The following is a 20,424-nucleotide window of genomic DNA, read 5'->3' on the forward strand; positions in this document are numbered from 1 at the left end:
TGCGCATGTGTGGGGCAGGTGGTACATGGGAAATATCAGGACTTTCAGGTTTGCAGTGAACCTAAAACTGCTCTACAAGACAGTCTTAAAAATACACACACACACACACGCCTGAATGGAGCCGTACAAGGCAACAGGTGGTAAGCGAAGGGCACGTACCTGCTTGGTCCTCTTTCAGGGTGTTGGAGATGGTGGAGCCAGTGAGGGCGGCCAGCGTTGCGGACGGGGAAGCTCTGTAGCGGGAAAGTCTGCTCAGGAGCATCTCATTAATGCTTTTTGCAGACTCGCCCTCTTTTCTCATTAGAATTGTGCGTTCCTGAAGTGGACTGGCTATACACACGCCATTTTCAACCTGATATTCAAAGGAAAATAGGTCTTTAAATGACATCTGTTTCCGTTTGTTAGCAAATTTCTGCTTCAGAATTGCATGATTGTGATCTGGTTTCTCCAAACTGTCAAAACCTGTGCCTGAGTAGGGGTAAACCTCAGCAGAAACTACCGAGAGCAAAAGGAAGGCTGGGCTAAGTTTGAGAGCCTTCATGTTTCATAATAGCCCAGTTTCTGAAAGTAGTGAGCCAAGTGTAATAAGCTCTATGAAAGTCTGTTGATTAAAATTCCTTATATTGAATTTCAGAGGCAGCCCTCACTAATTACAAGCTTCTGACAGGTACAAGTACACTGAGAGGAAAACAAATCAGTTTTTTATTTACTATTAATATTAAGTACAACTATGAGGATAATGTCTTCTCGAAATTTAATTAGTGGCTAAAATCGAAACTCTGCATTAACAGCAGCCCGCATTAGCCCCACCATTCGGGAACCAGCAGAAAGGCAGGCTTTGTCTGCTAAAAACACACGCCACTGTCAACCGGACCCTTGCTGGTGCTTGGCAGCTCTCATTCATCACTTGCTTATTCCCCAGAAAAATCCCTGGAGTGATGATTTCAAAATTCCTTTGCCACTTTTGAGCTTGACTTGAAGCAGACCGCTTGGCCATCCTTATTGGTAGAAAGATTCAGACTGCTTTACTGTCAGCTGCTCACACTCATCTCCCTTCCAGCTCAAGAATCTGTGTCTGGGCCCATTTATTCTTCCCTTCCTCTTACTTCAGAGGAGGGAGCACTTCATCCCATGTTATTTAAGGTCAAGTCTTCCCTCTCTGCCTCCCCTGTAACTACTCCCTTAATTAACTCCGTCTGCTCCTTCAACGCCTGTGTCTCCCTCTCTCTTAACTCCCTGCTCCTCAGTTTCAAACATCCGCAGGTCTCTGAGACCTTAAACACAACCTTGGTGGCCCATGGAAATACTATCCCTTTTCTCCACTTCCATTTGCTGCTGAATGTCTCACATATCAATACATCTCAGACAGCCTCTGCGTCCCGCTGCCCCCTTCCAGACCCAGGCTCCTGGATCTGGCTGAAGTCTCAGAACTGGTGGCACCAGAACAGGTGGCCAGGACTGGCCTTCAGCTGTGGGTATAAAGATACGATGGAATGGGAGTACGAAGGAGCAAGGCTAATAAGAAGCAAATGAAAAGCAAAGGAATCCAAAGTGAAAGGCTGGTAACAGAAGAGGCAAGAGAAAGCAAGCAAATGCAGGAGCACAGCCAGGAAAGAGCCACACAGAGTGGGGGAGACTTTTATGACACAGTCACAAATGATAAGGGAAAGGAATTCCTTGAGTCCAAAAATGCTCTTTCTGTTTTCTACCCGCTGCTTCTTAACGCTGGGCAGTTGCTTAACTCAGCACCCTCTAACAAGTGGGCATTCTTGATGGTCCACGAATAACCTAAACCCAAAGCTGCCTACCTTATCTTCAGCTTCCATGTAGGCTGTGCCATACATGCCAGCCTTCTTGGGGTTCTCCTTCCTTAGTCTTAGGGGTAGAACTCAGTCCTGGTTTGTTTTGTAACGTGTAACTTTACTATGCGTAAAGTACTTTGCTGGTGAGCAAAGCCAACACAGTTCCTGCCTTGCTCTCTTATTTGTTGGTTTCATATTTCCATGTATTTAAATGAGGGTTTGCCAAGAATTAGAGCTAGCCCGGGGGTGTCAAACTCATTTTCACCAGTGGCCACATCAGCCTCATGGTTGCCTTCAAAGGGCCAAAATAATTTAGGGCTGTATAAATGTAACTACTCCTTACCTGTTAAGGAGTTGAAATTACATTTAGCCCTTTGAAGGCAACCTATCAAAAATCAATGTAAGTGTAAATGGATTAAATGCTCCCATTGAATGGGGAGAAAAACAAAACCTGGCCCTATGAGGGGAAAAATGGGCAACTTAAGAAAAACTGCATTATTGTGTTCAAGCACATTGCAAACAGTGGAAAGAAAACCCGCTAAGACACCAGTGAGAAGCAAAGAGCGAGGTTCTGTACAAGGACTAAACCTGGGAACCTCTCTACAGAGCAAAGAAGCTCCTCAGTCTTAAAGAGCTACAGATCTAGAAAGAAGGGGAAGAGGCTGGGAGGAGTCAGGAGGAGCACAGGGTTAGCGGGGACAAAAAGTTCCCCTCCCTGGCTGAAGCCACCATCATCTCAAGCCTGCTTTCTCTGGTCTCCCTGTTTCATCCCCCCACACACCAGCCAATGGTCAGTATCACATGTAAATAACACCAGGTCCTTCCCTGTTTGAAAGCCGGCAGTGGCCCCCTAACCCACTTAGAGTAAAATCCGAACTCCTGGCTGAGGCCCCACGGTCCAACATCCACTGCCCTCGCAGCTGTGGCTTGCCCTTCCACACCACACTTTCAGCCACACGGCTTCTGGCGCTCCTCCAAACGCCCAAGCTTCTCCTAAGTCTGGACCTTGTCCTTGCTTTTCCCTCCTCCTGGACTGTACAACCATTCCAGTTGGCACAGGACTGCCTGGGTTTTAGCACTGAAAGTCCCACATCCTAAGCAATCTCAGTCTTAGGCAAACTGGGGTGGTTGGTCACCTACCTGTAAGGATGGATAGCTGCTTACCGATTCAGGCCTCAGCTCCGATGCCCCTTCCTTGGAAAGGCCCTCTCAGCCAGGCCGACTAAAGTAGCTCCCTACCTCCCCTACTCACTACCACAGTCTCCTGTCTTATTTTCGTCCCAGCATTTATCACTAGCTGAAATTATTTCGTTCTTCTTGCTGTTTACTTTCTTACTGCCTACCTCCTTACACTCTAATGTTAGCTCTTTGAAGATGAAGGCCTGTTACCCAGCTGCCCAGACAAGGCAACTAGTGGGCACCACATTAATACTGAGTGAGTGAAGGGCGCCCTAATCATCTGGGTAATTCAAAGGAAACAAACCCAAAGGGAGAAGGGGAGAAAGAACCTAGTGTGTCCATGTGTTTAGGAAGGGACATAAAGAGGACAAAATGGTAGGAAAATTGTCACTAAATCTATCTAAAGAAAAGTAGTTTTCCCTGGTTGGTGAGGTTCACTGGATTGAGCGCTGGCCTGTGAACCAAAGGGTCACCAGTTCAATTCCCAGTCAGGGCACATGCCTGGGTTGCCGGCCAGGTCCCTGGCTGGGGGCATGTAAGAGGCAACCGATCGATATTTCTCTCCCTCCCTTCCCTTCTCTCTAAAAATAAATAAATAAAATCTTTAAAAACAACAACAACAACAACAACAACAAAAGAACAGCAGTTTATAGAGCTCACATGGGGGCAAGAAGAACTCTCAGAAGAAAACAGATGTGAAAAGGTGCTCTGGAAGGGTAAGAAAAGAGTTACCGAGTGTCTCAGGCAGGGATGTGTCCAATGCAGAAGGAACCACATTGGGCAGGGAGATTCCAGGCCTACTGCTCTACAATTTTAAATGCCAGAACTCTAAGTGTCTTAGAGCCTCAGAAGGCCTGTGACTCCAAGTGGCAGGCTGTCACATTAGTGACCTCAGTGAATGAAGCACTGCCGTTCAGTCCCCTCCCACAATGACTCTGGGCTTGGCCATTACAAAGCATGATGTAAGCAGAGGCTTGATAAGCAGTTGTCCTCTTGAAAAACTCCCACCTGAAAGCCAGTTTCTGGGCTGTCAAGAGGTTTGGCCAAGATCACTAGGCCAGGCACAGAGAGACTTGGCAGATGAGAGGCCATCTTGAACGTTACGGCCCCAGCCAAGCTCCAAACTGAGTGAAGCCATGGGTGTGACCTCAGCTTCCCCGTGCAGAGAACCACCACCCAGCTGAGGCCGGTCAACCTATAAACTGCTGTTGGTTATAGTCACTCTGGGGTGGTTTGTTCAACAGCAGTAAGTAACTGAAATACCCCTAATGTCAGAAAATCTCTGGGCCACCTGTTAGAGGTTGTCTTATATTAATAACAGTTTATAAGTTAGGTAGGGTATTCTCCACATGCCATTTCTTTACATCGTACTTCTAACTGCATTTCTCTAGTCTACCTTATATAATAATGATTAATTCTCTAATTCCATTGAGTCACCAAGAAGTCCTTTTGAGAAGCAAGCACAGTTAGTTAGATCCTACACTCTGGTACCTATTCACTTTAGGTAACCCTGTTGTAATTCTCCCTCAATCTTAGGTGCCAAGAGGCCTAGATTACAGATTAAACTCAGCTGCTTTTTCACAAAAAATGACACAATGGAATAACACTGGTAGTGTTCAAGATTCCAAAATATATAATATTTTTTTTCTGATTATATAAATGGCCTCTTCTATACTTGTTTAGTCTCTTTGAGAGTCTTTAAATCTTGCTTCAGTCGATTCTTGACCCAAAAGCTATAATGAACTTTCAAAATCAGATCCCGCTCAAAACTCTCCAAGAGCTTCCCATGTCACTTGGAATAAAACCCAAACACCTTACAAGGCCCTTCGAGGATGGCCCTGGCTGCCTCTCAAACTCTATCCCCCATCACTCCACTTGAGCAAAGTGCAGAGAAGTGTGTATAAATCACTCACCATTTGTGGGAAAACAGAAAAGGAAAAACAAAAAATATACGTGTGTATCTGTATGTGCTTGTATTATCTCTGGGGAAAAAGAAAACATTAACGTAACGTGTCTATGGGGAGGGAAATGGGGCTAGGAGGCAGGGTACAGTAGGTGAGAGAGGTGAGAATCCGTCTCTCTCTGGATTCTGTCACTCCTCCAAATGCCCAGGCTTCTCCTAACTCTAGGCATTGTACTTGCTGTTCTTTCCTCCTGGATGGTACAACAACCATTCCAGTTTGCCCAGGACTGTTCAGGTGTTAGCACTGTAAGTCCCATATCCTAAGACATTTCAGTCTCGGGCAAACCGGAATGGTTGGTCACCTCTCTGTCAGGATGGATGACATCCCCGTTCCCCCTTCTCTCTGAAATCAATAAACATACCCTTGGGTGAGAAGGAGGGATGGAAGGAAGGACGGAAGGAAGGAAGGAACAAATTCCACCATTTATGATAATATGAAGGAAACTTGAGGGCACTGTGTTAAGTGAAACAAGTGAGACAGAGAACGACAAATACTGCATGAACTCACTAACATCTGGAAAATAAAAAGTTGAATTCACCTTGGCTCATGTGGCTCATTGGATTAAGTGCCGGCCTGCAAACTGAGGGGTTGCTGGCTCAATTCCCAGCTAGGGCGCATGCCTGGGTTGCAGGCTAAGTTCCTAACTGGGGGCATGTGAGTGGCAACCAATTGATGTATCTCTTGCATATTGATGTTTCTCTCCCCTTTCTCCTTCCCTTCCCCTATCTCTAAAAATAAATAAATAAAACCTTTTTTTTAAAAGTTGAATTCATAGAAGCAGAAAGTAGTGTGATGATTGCTACAGGCTGCAGGGTCAGGGAGATGGGGATATGCTCGTCAAGGCTACAGACTTCCAGTTAGAAGATGAGTAAGTTCTGGGGTTCTAATGTACAGCATGGGACTACAGTTAATAATGCTGTATAATAAACTCGAAATCTGCTAAGGGAGTAGATCTTAAATGTTCTCAACATACACACACACAAATATGGTGAACATGAGGTGATGGATGTGCTAACTAACTTGATTGTGGTACTTTCACAATATATACATATATCAAATCATTACATTTTATGCCTTAAAAATATATAATTTTAGCCCTGAATGGACTAATGCCAGCCTGAATGCCAGCCGGTAAACCAAAGGGTCACGGGTTCGATTCCCAGCCAGAGCACATGCCTGCATTGCACGCCAGGTCCCCAGTTGGGGGTGTGCGAGAGGCAACCAAGTGATGTATCTCTCTCACATTGATGTTTCTCTCCCTCTTTTTCTCCCTCCTGTTAGCTGTTAACATAGGAGGACAATTGCATAAAGAATCTGCTTCTCTACCCCAACTCTCTCTAAAAATAAATAAATAAAATCTCAAAAAAAAAAGAAAGAAAAAGGGCAAAAGAGATAAAAAGACAGGATTTTATTTTATATAAACTATTTCATGGAGCACCATAAGAAAGGTCTTCCCGATAAGGTGATATCTGAGCCGGGACCTGAGAAAGTAAGAGAGCAAGCCATGTCGTTATCTGCAGGACACCGTCTCAGCACAAAGGTTCCCAGGTGGGAGCACACTGGGTGCTCCTGCATGTCAGCAAGGAGGCCGGCCGTGGCATGAGACGGGGGAGTACGGTAGGTGCAGAGAGTGGTAAGGGAAGAGGGGGCCCAATCATGTGGTACCTTTACAGAGGTAGTAACATTTTGGGTTACACTTTGAGGTAGAGCAGGCAGCATCTGCTGACTGGACATACATAGCATTTGGGGAAGGAAAAAAAGGGGGGAAATCGAGAGTGACACCGAAGGTCTCTGGCCAGCACTGGAAGGTCACAGATGCTATTAATTGCGATGGGAAAGCCCGCAGGAGGGGCAGGAAAAGTCTCGCATTCTGCGCATATACAAATAAACACCAGGGTCAGGCTTTGGCTGCCATCGATATATAGAGAGGTGTTTAAGGCTGTAAGACAGGGTGAGACCAACGAGAGAGTTAGAGCAGATAGAAGGGATCCTGAAAACAGGTCCTGGCACCAGAGACCGTTGAGAAGTAGGGAAGATGAAACTGGGGAGGAACGATCAGCGACAGAGGTCCTGTGGGTGTCCCACAAGCGAAGTGAAAAGTTTCAAGAATGCGGGAGTGATGAACCATGTTAAATACTCCTAACAGGTCAAGTAAAATGAAGAGCTGACTTTGAAGTCAGTAATGAGGCGATCCCTGGTGAACTTGGGAAGAATTGTTTTGGTGGCATGATAAGGATACAAGCCTGACTAAAGCAAGTTCAAGAGACAACAGAAAGGAAAGAACAAAAAACAGTAAGAATGAACTCTTTGAAGAGTACTGCGGTAAAGGGAAGCCAAAAATAGAGGAGTGGAGGTGGGCATGGGTCAAGGGAGTTGTTTTTTAAAGGCAGGATATCCTTAAACATATCTCTATGCTGTAGTAAATGATCCGTGGAGAGAGGAAAGCTGTTGACATAGGAGGACAATTGTATAAAGAGCCTGCTTCTCTACCCCAACTATCAACACACAGCAGGTAGCAAATACAGCCCAGCTTTTGGTACTACCCAATGTAACCTGGAAATTAATCTACTTCGGTCTGTGCATATGCACATAAAAAGTATGTGCGTATCTGCCTCGTATTTTCTATTGGCTCACAGTGTTCCGTCCTGTGGAAGCACTATAGGCAGTAGGCCAGATAGCTATGTTTAGCTTCCCAAGCCAGCATTTTAGAAGCTCCTTAACTAGTGGCCAGTGGTACATGAAATTTCTTTATTTAATAAGAAAAAATTTCAAATATATACAAAAAATACAGTAATATAATAAACCTCCATATATACCCGTCATCCAGATTCAACAACAATACAGGTATTGCCACACCTGTTTAACTTATCTCCTTTTGCCACTCACACATTTTAAAGCACATCCCAGATACCAGATACCATGTAATTCCACTTCCAAATACTTAATTCACCAAGCATCTCTCAAAATACAGACATTTTCTTATATAACCACAATGCCATTATACTTTAAAAATAAGTTAAGAATAACACCTTGCTTCATCAAATATTTTATATTCGAATTCCAATTGTTCCCCACCCCAATTTTTTTTTACAGTGCTTTGTTTGAATCAGACTCCAAAAAATGATTCAAAGGTTGTTCTTTTAATCTAGAGCAGGCTCCTTCCTCTCTAACTTTTTATTTCATGCCACTAGAAGACGCTATTTTAAGTTGCTGTTTCCTCCAGGGCAGGTATGGGCTTTTGACTGTATAGCTATCTATCTAAAAATAGTTTTATGTTGTCTTCACACTTGGTTGATATTTCTGACCACTGACTTCTAGGTTGGAAATAAATTTCTTCAGAATTTTGAAAGCCCTGCTCCATTTTTACATCCAGTAATGCTATTGAACAGTATGCTGCTCTTCTAACTACTTGTCATTTGTACAAGACTTTATCTTATTTCCGGAAGATTTACAACACTCTTTATTCCTCATAACGTGGAGTTTCAGGCTGACACGTGTGCATGGTGGGGGCATTGTTCATTCATCTGGACACCAGTGTCCTTTCGTCTGACATTCTTCTTGGATGATTTCTTTAGTTATGTCTTCCTCTTCATCTTCTTTGTCCTCTTTTCGGAACTGCTTAGACTTTAAATGAATTATTTCTCTATGTCATTTAGTTCCTCTCTCATATTTACTGTTCTTTATTTCTTTGACTTGCTGGGAAATCTGTTATCTTTAACCCTTTTATTAACTTTTAAATTTTGACAATCAAAATCTTAATTTCCAGAACTCTTTTTCATTCTGATAGTTCCTTTTTCATGACATCCTGTTCTGTTTTACAAATGCAGCATCTTCTCATACCTCACAGAGTAGTTAGTGTTTATAAAGTTGTATTTTACACCTTCTATGAGCTATTTCTCTGATTTTGTTTTTTTATTTTCAAATTAGATACTTTCTTCATTTGTCTAGAAATCTTTGGTTGTCTGTTTTTACAATAATTTAAAAAAAATTAAAAGCTTTATTAAAAGCTTTAAAAAAAGCTTTTAATTCGGATGATTTTTAAATGTACATAAAAGGAGGAGGAACCGTCTAACAAGTTCCCCAGATACCCATTGCCTGGCTTCAATAATTGTCAGTATTTTGCCAATCATTTTTAATCTGTTTTCCTCCCTTCCACACACATACCTCCCCCAAGTTTTGGGGTTTATTTGTAGGGGTTTTTTTGTTTTGTTTTGTTTTTATTGTATCTTTTTTTTTTAACTATTCAGCACTAATCAGAAATGCTGTACACATGCCTGAGACTTGATTACTGAAACACATCACATGGCTTTTCCTTAAATAACCCCAATGTCAGTGTATCAAGGCCTTTTTTTTTCCAGGGTTATTCCATTTCCTCAGAAAATCAAGGTCTAGTCTTTTGCCTGGGCAGACAGCATCTAAGCACAAACATTGTGTGCACCAGGACGGGGGAGGACAGTTCCTTTTATGAACTTGGACCTCCAGCCCCAGCTCATGACGGCACTGCACCACCAGTCCCTGATGCCTCCAGTCCCAAAGGCTCTCTGAGGCCGGGGGGTGGGGGGGGTGCAGCACCTCTCTCCCTCTGCGGGTTCCCCTGCACACACGGCTAGTGCTGGCTCTCCTCACACTGAAGGACGGAGGGGGATGCCCCGACTCTCCCTTCTCAAGTATGGGGATAAGAGACCCTGCTTCGAGTTGAGGAACAAGATATAAAGATTTGGTTATAAGATACAAACAACCAAAAGAGGAATTAAAATGAAGTAAATACATTAGGAAGTTAAGAGTAAGAATTTAGCCAAATCCTCGTTTATAACAGAAAAAAAAATCTACAGAATATATGGAGTTGACAACTAAGAAGCAGCAACGTAAGCCGTTTACTCAGAGATACGAAGAACGAAGGGCTGAAACCAGAGAAGTGACTGCCAACGGAATGCTGGGCCGGGGAGGGGGCAAGGACTCCCACCTCTCAGCATGGACCTGGAGGGGGGCGTACCTGAAGTTTTCATCCATGCGCATGCACCTCTTTGAATACAATTTCTTTTAGTTTAACAAAAGCACAGTCCCTAATACTCACTGGATAAAGACGCAAATCATTTAACCAGCAAGTAAGTCTGTTTAAAAGCAAATAAACAACACAAATAGCTTTTCTGACAATTTAATTATAAATATGTGTTCAAGTGGTACAATCCCTTGCAGATCAATTCAAACATTCTCTCTGGCAGAGCCATTTTATAAGAAAAGATAATGATTGGAGAATACTGAGAAACTAACTGGAAAATAATGTCTGGTTAAAGGTTACTAGAATCCTGAGTGATAGTGAGCTGGCAGGATGGATGACTGGTTTTTCCCAGAACAAGTTTTAACTCTATTAAAATTTATTAGAAAATGGCTTCAATGCTTGCTTCATTTTTCAGGAATGCTCATTTCTTCCCAGAAGGGGCTGTAAATTACATCACAAAACAAGGTTTGGTCACAGACCTTTTCTCCTCTACAAGCCTCTGCAAATCCATCTACATAAGCACTGTCCACTGGAACTGTCTTCGATGATGGAAACGTTCTGTATCTTCGATGTTCAGTATAGTGGCCACTGGCCCACCACAGAGGCTACTGAGCACTTGAAGTGTGGCTCATGCAGCTGAGGGACTGAAGTTTTAAATGTATTTAAATCTGATTTATTTAAATTTAAACTTCCACATGTGGCTAACTCTAGACCTGGTGCGGATCTAGAGGACCACAGCCCCAGCCTCCTCCTGCCCCAAGCTCTCCCGCCCTCTGCCTTCCGGCCGCTCTAGCTCACTGTCCTGTCCTAAACCACACGTGCTCTCTCCCGCCACAGGGCCTGTGTGCTTGTGGTCTCCTTTCCCCAGGTGTTCCCTACGCTGCTTCCCCGCTTCTTCATCTGGCTAGCCACTGCTCTTTCTGCACCACCTAAAATCACCTTGTCCTCTCATTTGTTCACCCGACCCCCCACCAGCTACAACACTAGCTCCACTTGAGCAAGGAACCTGCCCGCCTCATCTATCTCTGAACCCCACCACCCAGAGAAAACACTGCCTGGCTCTCAGCAGGCAGGCGGCGGACATCTGATGAGTAAGCAACTGCCGTGCCACAATTGTAATCGTCATCTCTCTCAGGGACTCCCAAGGTCTATCAAAGACCCAATCTTGCTACTGCAATTCGGTTCCACATTTTCAAGGAGATCCATGAGACTTTCTACTTAAAACTCTACTCTCTACACATTAACTACTGTTATCTCCATTCTCTTGCCACGTTTTAACCTTCAGAAAGCTTGGCTTTATTTGGCCATACAACTCCAAACAAAGAACTCGTCAAAGATACCCAAGAGAAGAATCAATGTGAGGCTAGAGTGAACACACGGCACACACTCCAAGTTTCTTAGGTCCTTTGTAAACCAATACAAAAGGAAAGCAAATAGAAATGTCTCTGCAAAGACACAAAGGGAGACACAAAGTGAAACTTACCACAAGTTCAAAAACATCCATGAAGACAGAGTGTCCCTTAGGTGTTTTCTCATTCAGACTGGCAGGAGACCAAATCCAGTAGAAGTAAGTACCGTCTGAAGAAAGGTGCACGGTGCTCATAGTGCCGCCAACAGGGAGGTGGTTCGCTGGCATTGGCACCATCTGACACACCTGCACACGGAAAGAGAACTTCATCGGTGTGACCTGTAAACTCTGAGTAACTGTATCAGTTCATCATTGATGCTATTAATACCAAGATAAGAATTTAATAGGCTTCCTGGTCAAAATAAAACTGACATTTATCTCTAAGAATATGTAAAAATTACATGACAAAAATATAAAAGTTCATACAATCTTCCATGCAACAAATAAAAAGAGTTGAGATTAATTCAAATTACAGTTTTAAAAAATGTATTTTCTAAACACATTTGAATCTGCTACGCACATGGGTTTTATCAAACCTTTATTAAAAACAAGGTTTTAGGGAAATAGCACTTTCTGAAATTCTTAGTAAATGAATTTAAGACTATTAGTTATACTTAAAGGACAGGAACTATAGCTTATTCATCTTTATATCATCAGCACTTAATTCAGACTTTAACTCAAAGTTATTTAATAAACACGAGAGGGAGCAAAAAAGAAAGGACAAAGGGAAGCCAAAAGGGAAAGCAGAAAAGGAGAAAAAAGTTTACAAATTTTTTTTAAAAAGATGAAGGCACACACGAGATCCTGACTAGCACATGAGGGCTGCCCGAAGTCCCCACAGCCGCGGGGGAGACGGACAAACACCGCTGCTCGGCTCACACGCAGGTGCGTGTTTCCGAAACTACACGCACCGTGGTTTTGGCATAAGCTTTGCATCATTTCACATTAAATGTGTGGTTATGTACTAATGTTTACTGCCAGAGAAAAGCATTGAAAATGAGAGAAAATGAGAACCAAGAAAACTGCTGACTTGGTTTTTTAAAAAAAATCCAAGAGCAGGAGCAGAACTGAAAATCCCAAAATAAAAATAACCAGAGACAGTCAGGTGCCTCCAGGGAACAGTAAGAACAGTTTTCAGTTACTCCACCTCTTTGGGTGAGTCACTAGTTTTCCTCAGATGACTTTGACCCCGAACTCATTTTACACGAACTTTCCCCCAGACTTGTTTTATCTGCTTCAAAAGTTAGAAGTCTTTAGTTGCTGTAACCACACTTCGACACTGATAGGGCCAGGGGACTTGGAAAGCCGACAGCTCCTGCTTGGCCCAAGCCAGCTCCAAACTGCTCTGATGCACGGACCCAGTTGGTGACCACGCTGCTTTCTTGGGCAGCATCGAAGTGTTTGCAACAACACAGAGAAAAGTGACATCACTTCAAATGTGAATCATGTTTCAAGATTTAACATCTGTTTATTTCCCAGGCTAATAACTCTATTTTAGATAAATATAGGAGATATTCTCATCTGTCTGCATTGGTGATAAGAAACAAAGGCAGTTGGGCATCTGTTTGCTAATGTGTTCATTTACTCATCTAACAGTTAGTAAGCACTAACGATGTGCTTTGCAGACACAATGGGTAAACAAGACTCAGTCCCTGTTCTCCAGGAAAGACACAACTAAGTGACAAAGAGAGATGGAACACCCCGCTTGAGTCTTGGATGTAACACTGTCAGGGTACTCAGTCCACAGATGGGAACTCTGACCATTCAGTTCAACTTTGGTTGAAGGACAAAAACGTGTAGCACAAACAGCTCAAATTCTAGCCCTGGCTGGTATGGCTCAGTGGATTGAGTGCTGGCCTGCGAACCAAAGGATCGCTGGTTCATTTCCCAGTTAGGGCACTTGCCTGGGTTGCAGATCAGGTCCCTGAGGTGGGGGCCACATCAGAGGCAACCACACATGGATGTGATGTTTCTCTTTCACCCTCCCTTCCCCTCTCTACAAATAATCAAAATCTTAAAAAACAAAAACAAAAACAGAGCTTAAACTCTAGAGCTAAGAACCCTGCATTCAATTTCTTGTGCTGCCATGATTGTGTGGCCTTTGACAAGTTACTTAACCATTCTGAGCCACATTCAATTATTCAACAATAAACACTGCCTGCCTGCTTGCAACGTGCTTGGCTTCCGTTGCCTCATCTTTATCATGAAACTGCCACAGTTACACCTCACAAGTGTATGTAGATTACCCAGACCAGGACCTGGCACAGGGAGAGACACAGTTCTTGTCATCATCATCATCAATCAAATGTAGGCCCTGCCCTACATTATAGGGACACAAAGATGAGTAAGACAGGGCCTGGACCAAAAGGTGTGCCTGTTCTTATGGAGGAGTGAAGACACAGGAGCAGGTAATTTCAGTATGACATAGCAAACGTCCTGATGGAGTGCTATGAGAGCACTGAAGATGAACTCGTAATCCATACAATGATTTTTAGCTAATGTCATTTCAAAGTTCCCATTCCCACAGAAAGGCTATTTAGAACAAATTGAATAGGGAAGTGATGTCTTCCCAAAATAGATCTGGTTTTAAAAAAAGAAAAGCAGCTAGTATTTATACCATCTCTGACTCTCTAGAATTTTTTTTCAATAACGACAACAAAAAAGCTTTCTGTTGGTCTTACAGACTCTTAGGGAGCCCATTCACACAAATCATGTGAGAAAACTCTGAGACATTAGACAAAAAGCAGCAAGCCCAGACACCAACAATTCAAAGGACGCCACTCCAGCAGGAAGCTACATCAACTGTGTTATCATCACTTCTGACGAAGTCAGGATTTTCCCTTACTGTCTCCAAGATATACAGACAATGTCTTGGTTTTCTGTTTTTTACCTGAAGGGTATTCTGGTCAATGACCTGGAAAAGGGAGTGAGGTTTGTTATCGAAAGACACAGGCCGGTGGAGAAGACAGCCGCTGCCGAAAGCCACCCATCCTGGTTCCAGCTCCTCGTTCCGGCAGTAGACGAACCCTCTGTGGGGAAAGAGAGGCACACAGGCTGGGTAGCTGGCTGGGTCCGAACCCTCACAGCGAGCTACAACAGACGAACACTTTCCACTTGATTTTTTAAAATGACTAAGTATGCAAACAATCTGAAGGAGCATGAATAGATTACATTGACTTTGGGACTGACAAACTGGGGCAAATATCCATTTCCCACAACAAACTGGAGAGGAGAAAAAGTTGGGTAAAAGGTCTAATTAAATATACAAAAGGATCTCAAACTATGGTTTCTTCTGGCAGCAATTCATAGATCTTACACCCCAAATGAAAACCACTGCTAATCCAAGGTCAAGCCCAAGTATGAGGAGACTTAACTAGAAAATGTCCATTTATCAACATGGAGGAGAAACTACTAGACATTATCATCATGGAGGAATTTCTGGTTAAAACAAGGATCTTAGGGCCACCAGACTCTTCCGAGGGAACACAAAGCGGAAATGCACTAACAGAATGAGAGGGGCGGGCAACAGCAGGTGAAAACCAGAAACAGACGAATTCACTCAAACCTGTTACCAGTCAGTACAGGGAGAGTCGGCATTCACCCCAACAGGTCTCCTCCGTGGAGGCTTACATAAGGAGGAAATGTTCCGGCCAAATCATTCAGCAAATTCCATGCGACTCACCTGAGAGTCCCATGCAGTCCAGACCCCAGTTTGCTTACTCCTCGTCCGACCGAGTTAGTAGTATACAGGTAGAGGCCATCTGCCGTGAGACAGCGTCCCAAGTCAGCATCTGCAATCATTTTTTCACAGGCAAATTATATAAACTTTTCTAATGAAATGATACATGTGCTTTTTTTCCTAATGAAAAAGCCACTAGGAGGTTTAGTGGTAGATAATCTCCCACTTCTAAAATGAGTGCTTCAATGTGACTTTCAGGGAAGTTGGCTCGAACCACCCGCCGCACCCCCCACCCCACCTATCTGTCCCCCATCTGCCCAGCAAACATCCAAACTGCGTGTGGGATCGGGGACCAAGATCAGAGAAAGTGGTCAGAGAGTTAATTAACGGGACAACTTGGTTCTGCCTGACAATGTGTGTGTGTGTGTGTATGTGTGTGTGTGTGAATAGCAAAAGTACTGAGTCCAATTTATGCGTTCCTAACTCTAATTTGAAATGACTAAGAATATGATACTTTCACTAATAATTTTGTAGTAAAAAGGATGTGAGCTTTTAAGGGCTTTGGGCACATATTTGTGGATTCTGAGCCTCTGTGAACTTCAGTTTCTTCATCTGGACGATGAGAATATGAACCTCAAGAGTCCCCACAATGGTTAAATGAGATGGCACAGGCAGACGCCCATGCTGCACTCTGGTTCTCAGCCGGTGCCCCACAGATAAGGGTATTACGTTGACATACTGACGTTATACATTAAACCCAAGTCTGCCTCTGTGTGTTTTCCATCCAGAGATCCTAGTTTTAATTTCTGGAGCAAGAACACAAAAGTATCTCTCTCTTTCTTTTATTTAAAGGTTTTATCTATTTTCAGAGAGAGGGGAAGGGAGGGAGAGAAACATCCATCAGTTGCCTCTCTCACACCCCCAACTGGGACACCTGGCCTGCCACCCAGGCTTGTGCCCTGAAGGGGAACTGAACAGGAGACCTTTCAGCCAGGGCTGTAACTCTTCTATTGAAAAACAGCAGCCATGGGTCCCCTTTGACATATCTTCCCCTAAAATAAACAATGTATCCACATGGTTGTAATGGTATACTAACATAAAGGGTCTGCCTTAAAAAGAGCTTATAAATAAGCTCCTCAGTGTTTCCACCATCATTCATTATGTTTAAACGGAGTCTGCCTCCTCTTGCCACTTTAGGGGAATCCAATGTCACAGCACTCAAATTTGTGCTGAATGTGCTGTTATCTTAAAAATTCAGTGCACTAATCTGAGACAACCAATAGGTAATTTGTACCTATTGGTTCCTCAAATTTAAAGTGGGTAATCATCTTTAACACCAATTTCTTAGCGATTTGCTTTGTTGAATTTTTCTAAAACATGACCTGTCTTTATGGAAACAATTTCCTGGAGTTTTCTTACCTCCTACTGCATTGATTAGGTAATATTTAATGATGTAGTCATAACAAGTACCAGTTAACAAACACAAACAGGTTGGGGAGCAAGGTGGACTCTTGGCAGGCCTGCAGCTCCACAGGGGAGCAGGATGGGGGTGCCAGGGCCCCAGACAGTCTGTCCGCTGAGCGAACAGTGAGGCCAAATTCATCTGGCAGGTCAACCGGGTGCAGGTCAATGAAGACAGCATCTGCCATTTCCACTGGGGTCGCAGAATAAACTGATATGTAGTACAAAACTTCCATGCAAATAAAAACATTTTAATCCAGCCCACTTTGTTTTAAAAAGGTACTTAATTCATGTTCCCTTAAAATTGCTTTTTTTTTTTTTTGGCATTTAGGTTGACAGGGTTCATCAACACACACACAAAAATTACTAAAAGAAACAGTACCAGGCAGAAATCCCTGATAGTCTTCATGTTCATAAAAGTTCAACTCAGGGCTCCCATGCCCAAACTCAAATACCCCAAAACCAATTTAAGTAATTCATGCCTCTTTGGCAGGAGTGTATGGATGATACCTTTTCCTGGAGATAGTAAAACCTATCCACTTTCTTACCTCACTGAGTATCAGCTTTTATACTCTGACTGATAAAGCAGACAATGAGCACACTGTATAGGAACCTTGAGCTCTTTAATTAAGAGGAACACGGTCATATCTAAACCATTTGCTGCAAGGATCTAAAACCATTCCTTTCGCATCTTAATTTCAATCACGGGACCAAAACCCTTAAATTACCTTTATTTTCAGAACCGGAGCCAGTGTTGCTATCGGGTGCAGGCAACATGTCTTCATATCCCCATGACACTATGTGCTTGCCACCAAGCAAACAGGAGGGGGATCCAGGCCCCCCTTCTAAAAGCAATAGCCTAAAAGGGGGAAATGGAGAATCACAAAGACACCAAGACTACCCATTTAGGCAAGAAAATAAAAGTCCACCTAACCATCTCAAAGAGCAGAAAACTGGAACAGTTTTACACAGATATTATACATCTGAAATGATAATCACAACACGTTTTTAAATTTAAAATTTACAAAGTAGTGCTTATAGAAATGTGATAATAAAATTACACCTATGTGAAATGCATGTATTTTATATACACGAGAGAGACAGACAGAGACAGAGAGAGAGAGAGGAGAATGTGTGAATTGGGGAACATACACCGAAGTGTTAGGAGTGGTTATCTTTGGGTGATGAAATTATGAATGATTTTATCTTTCTTTACACCATAACATAATATCATCTCAAAATTCTACAATAAGAATTCATTACTAGCTACTGCATTCTTAAAAATACTTTATTTTTAGAGAGAGGGGGAAGGAGGGAGAGAAACATTAATGTGCAAGAGAAACATCGACTGGTTCCTCTTGCATGTCCCCAACCGGGGACACGGTCCACAACCCAGGCATGCACCTTGACCAGAACTGAACCAGCCACCCTTCAATTCGCAGGCCGGTGCTCAGTCCACTGAGCCACACCAGCCAAGACAGAAGCTATTACATTTTTAAAAGCTCCTCCCCTCTCCGCAAAAACAAACAAACAAACAAACAAAAAAAACAGCTCTAGGAACACTTTCGAAAAAGGAAAAACAAAATACCTAAGAAAAATAGGATAATATACTTATTTTAAAATATGAATCAATTCACTTATATGTGGAATTTGATGAACACTATAAGCAAACCAGAAACAGACTCATAGATACAGAGAACAGTCTGAGGGTTGACAGAGGGGAGGGGAGGGCAGGGCTGGAGGAGTGGGTGAAAAAGGTGAAGGGCCTGAGCAGTACAAATTGGTAGTTACCAAATAGTCATGGGGATGTAAAGTACAGCACAGGGAATATAGTCAATGATACTATAATAACTAAGTATGGTGCCAGGTGGATACTGGAAATATTGGGGGAATCACTTAATGAAGTATATGATTATTTAACCACTATGCTACATACCTGAAACTAATGCAAATTAATATTAAATGTAAACTATAATTTAAAAAACGAGTCAGTAATTAATAAGAGTTTAGCAATCTGCTGATTAAAAGAAACCGTATGCACAATCTCCCTTGTGTGGAAGGAGGGTAAGGATCCAAAGCGACCACTCACCTATACAGTACATCGGCTACAGGCAGGGACCCTAGATCGGTCTGTTTTTGTAACAGATGGGCTGTGTGGACAAAAGTTTTCAATGATCCCCTAGAAATGAAAGGAGGAAACACAAAGTCATCAAAATTGAAAAGTCAAGTAACAAGGCTGTTAATGTTAATTTTATTAACCACATGGGAAAGTTCCAAAATGTGTCTACCTGCTTATGCCAATCAGAAGATGTGAACAAAATATACTTGATTCTTACCTATTACCACTGGCTTACTCTGTGCGTGGCCCCATCTAAACAGTCGATGATGATGTTCTTGCATTTGTAAAGGTAAATAATTTCCCCTAACACGTAAGTTCAAAACATAAGGTTCAAGTACAAAGAACATGTGACTATTATTCTTAGATACTGTTTTCATCAAGTCATTGTCTAGTCTAGGAGAGATTTCATAGGAAGAAATTATATTTAAAGTCTAATAGTATTTCCATGATTAATTTTTAATGTCTTTGTTAAGTTCATCCATTTTATACATTTCACCAAACCCCATTGTATTGAAAAAGGAATGCATTCAAATAATTAATACTTTGTACTGAGAGCTGTTCCTTCTGCTATCCCAGCTGCAAAATAGGTGATTATAATACGTTAGAGGTCACCACCACCTGATTTCCCTTTGATTCCCAAGGCTGGAGGCTCTGGAAGTCCATAGTATGGTCAGCAGAATCTAAAAGAAAGTGCTTTTAAGATGCACAAGACTTGCCTGGCCAGCTTCCAAGTACAAATCACCACAAGAACATTTCCTGATCTAAATGATCGCCTGTATCAGATGGGTGACTTCGGATTGCTGCCTTATTCTCTTGGCCAAGGATTTAATTGCTAGGTATCAAATGCCTAAACCCCCAAAGAAACGGAATACCTAATGCTGGACTGAGTAGGCCTATAGTCCTCCTCTTAATTGCACCTTTCACGTCTCTGGTGTTCAGAGAATCAACACCAAAGAACAGTATAAGACAGGGAGGCAGGAGGTAAAGTATAAAAGCACAAGCCTGGGAGTCGGGACACACAGGCTCTGAAACCGGGTCTGCCACGCAGCAGCTCCACCATCTCAGCCCTGTCACCTAATGCCTATGGATCTTTGCTGCTTCATCTGTCCCACAGGGAGGGATACCTCTCTGGGGTACAGTGAGGTTGAAAAAATAAAAGGGCAAAAGCACACTGGAACATTTAAAACCATTAAGCCAACTATAAGGCCTTATTTCCTTTCCAGATTCGATCAGATTTTAGGAGTAAAATTTAAACTCCTTCCACCGCTCTTACACACCTGCGTGATCAGGGCCCTGCCACCCTCACCTCCTGCCCTCTCCTCCTGCCGCTGCAGTCCACTATCCTGCTCACTTTGCTGACCCTCTGTGACCCCAAGCACAGAAAGAGCATCAGAGTCATGCCACTTGCTGCTCCTCTTGGCTGAAAGTCTGTCACTGGCTTTTTTGCATGTCTGGCTCTTTCTCATCATGCAGGCCTCCATTCGAACATCACCTTTTCAGCAAGGCCTTTCCTGGTATCACTAGCTAATGCTGTCCGCCACCTCCACTTAGTCGTTCTCTATCAAAATACCCTGGTTTGTCTTCTTACAGTGACCATCCCTCTCTGAAACTATCTTATACATCTATTGGTTGCTAGTTGCCTGCTTCTCTCACGTAAACTCTGCATCTCTGGGGTCTATCTACCTTGCTCACTGCGTATCCCCACTGCTTGGAAGAGTACCCTGTATGTGATACACGGAGCAACAGTCGCTGACAGACGAATCCCCCCGAGTCTGTTCAACTGTATATTCAGAGACCATAAGTCGCTATATTC

The 20,424-nt window shown here is 43.0% G+C and overlaps 1 protein-coding gene across 5 annotated transcripts in view; it reads right to left on the reverse strand.

The window, feature by feature from the left end:
• Nucleotides 1-20,424, reverse strand: part of HECTD4 (HECT domain E3 ubiquitin protein ligase 4) — a 154,528-nt gene that overhangs the window by 95,905 nt on the left and 38,199 nt on the right. For all 5 annotated transcript variants that reach the window (XM_036014941.1, XM_036014939.1, XM_036014940.1 and 2 more), the window contains exons 3-8: nt 18,582-18,671; nt 17,221-17,351; nt 15,035-15,143; nt 14,243-14,381; nt 11,428-11,598; nt 160-352 (exon numbers count right to left, since the gene is read on the reverse strand). In XM_036014941.1, the coding sequence (XP_035870834.1) occupies nt 160-352; nt 11,428-11,598; nt 14,243-14,381; nt 15,035-15,143; nt 17,221-17,351; nt 18,582-18,671 (833 nt within the window). The remainder of the gene's footprint in view (nt 1-159; nt 353-11,427; nt 11,599-14,242; nt 14,382-15,034; nt 15,144-17,220; nt 17,352-18,581; nt 18,672-20,424) is intronic.

Source organism: Phyllostomus discolor, chromosome 13 (assembly GCF_004126475.2).
Source record: "Phyllostomus discolor isolate MPI-MPIP mPhyDis1 chromosome 13, mPhyDis1.pri.v3, whole genome shotgun sequence".
In the NCBI taxonomy this organism is placed as follows: domain Eukaryota; kingdom Metazoa; phylum Chordata; class Mammalia; order Chiroptera; family Phyllostomidae; genus Phyllostomus; species Phyllostomus discolor.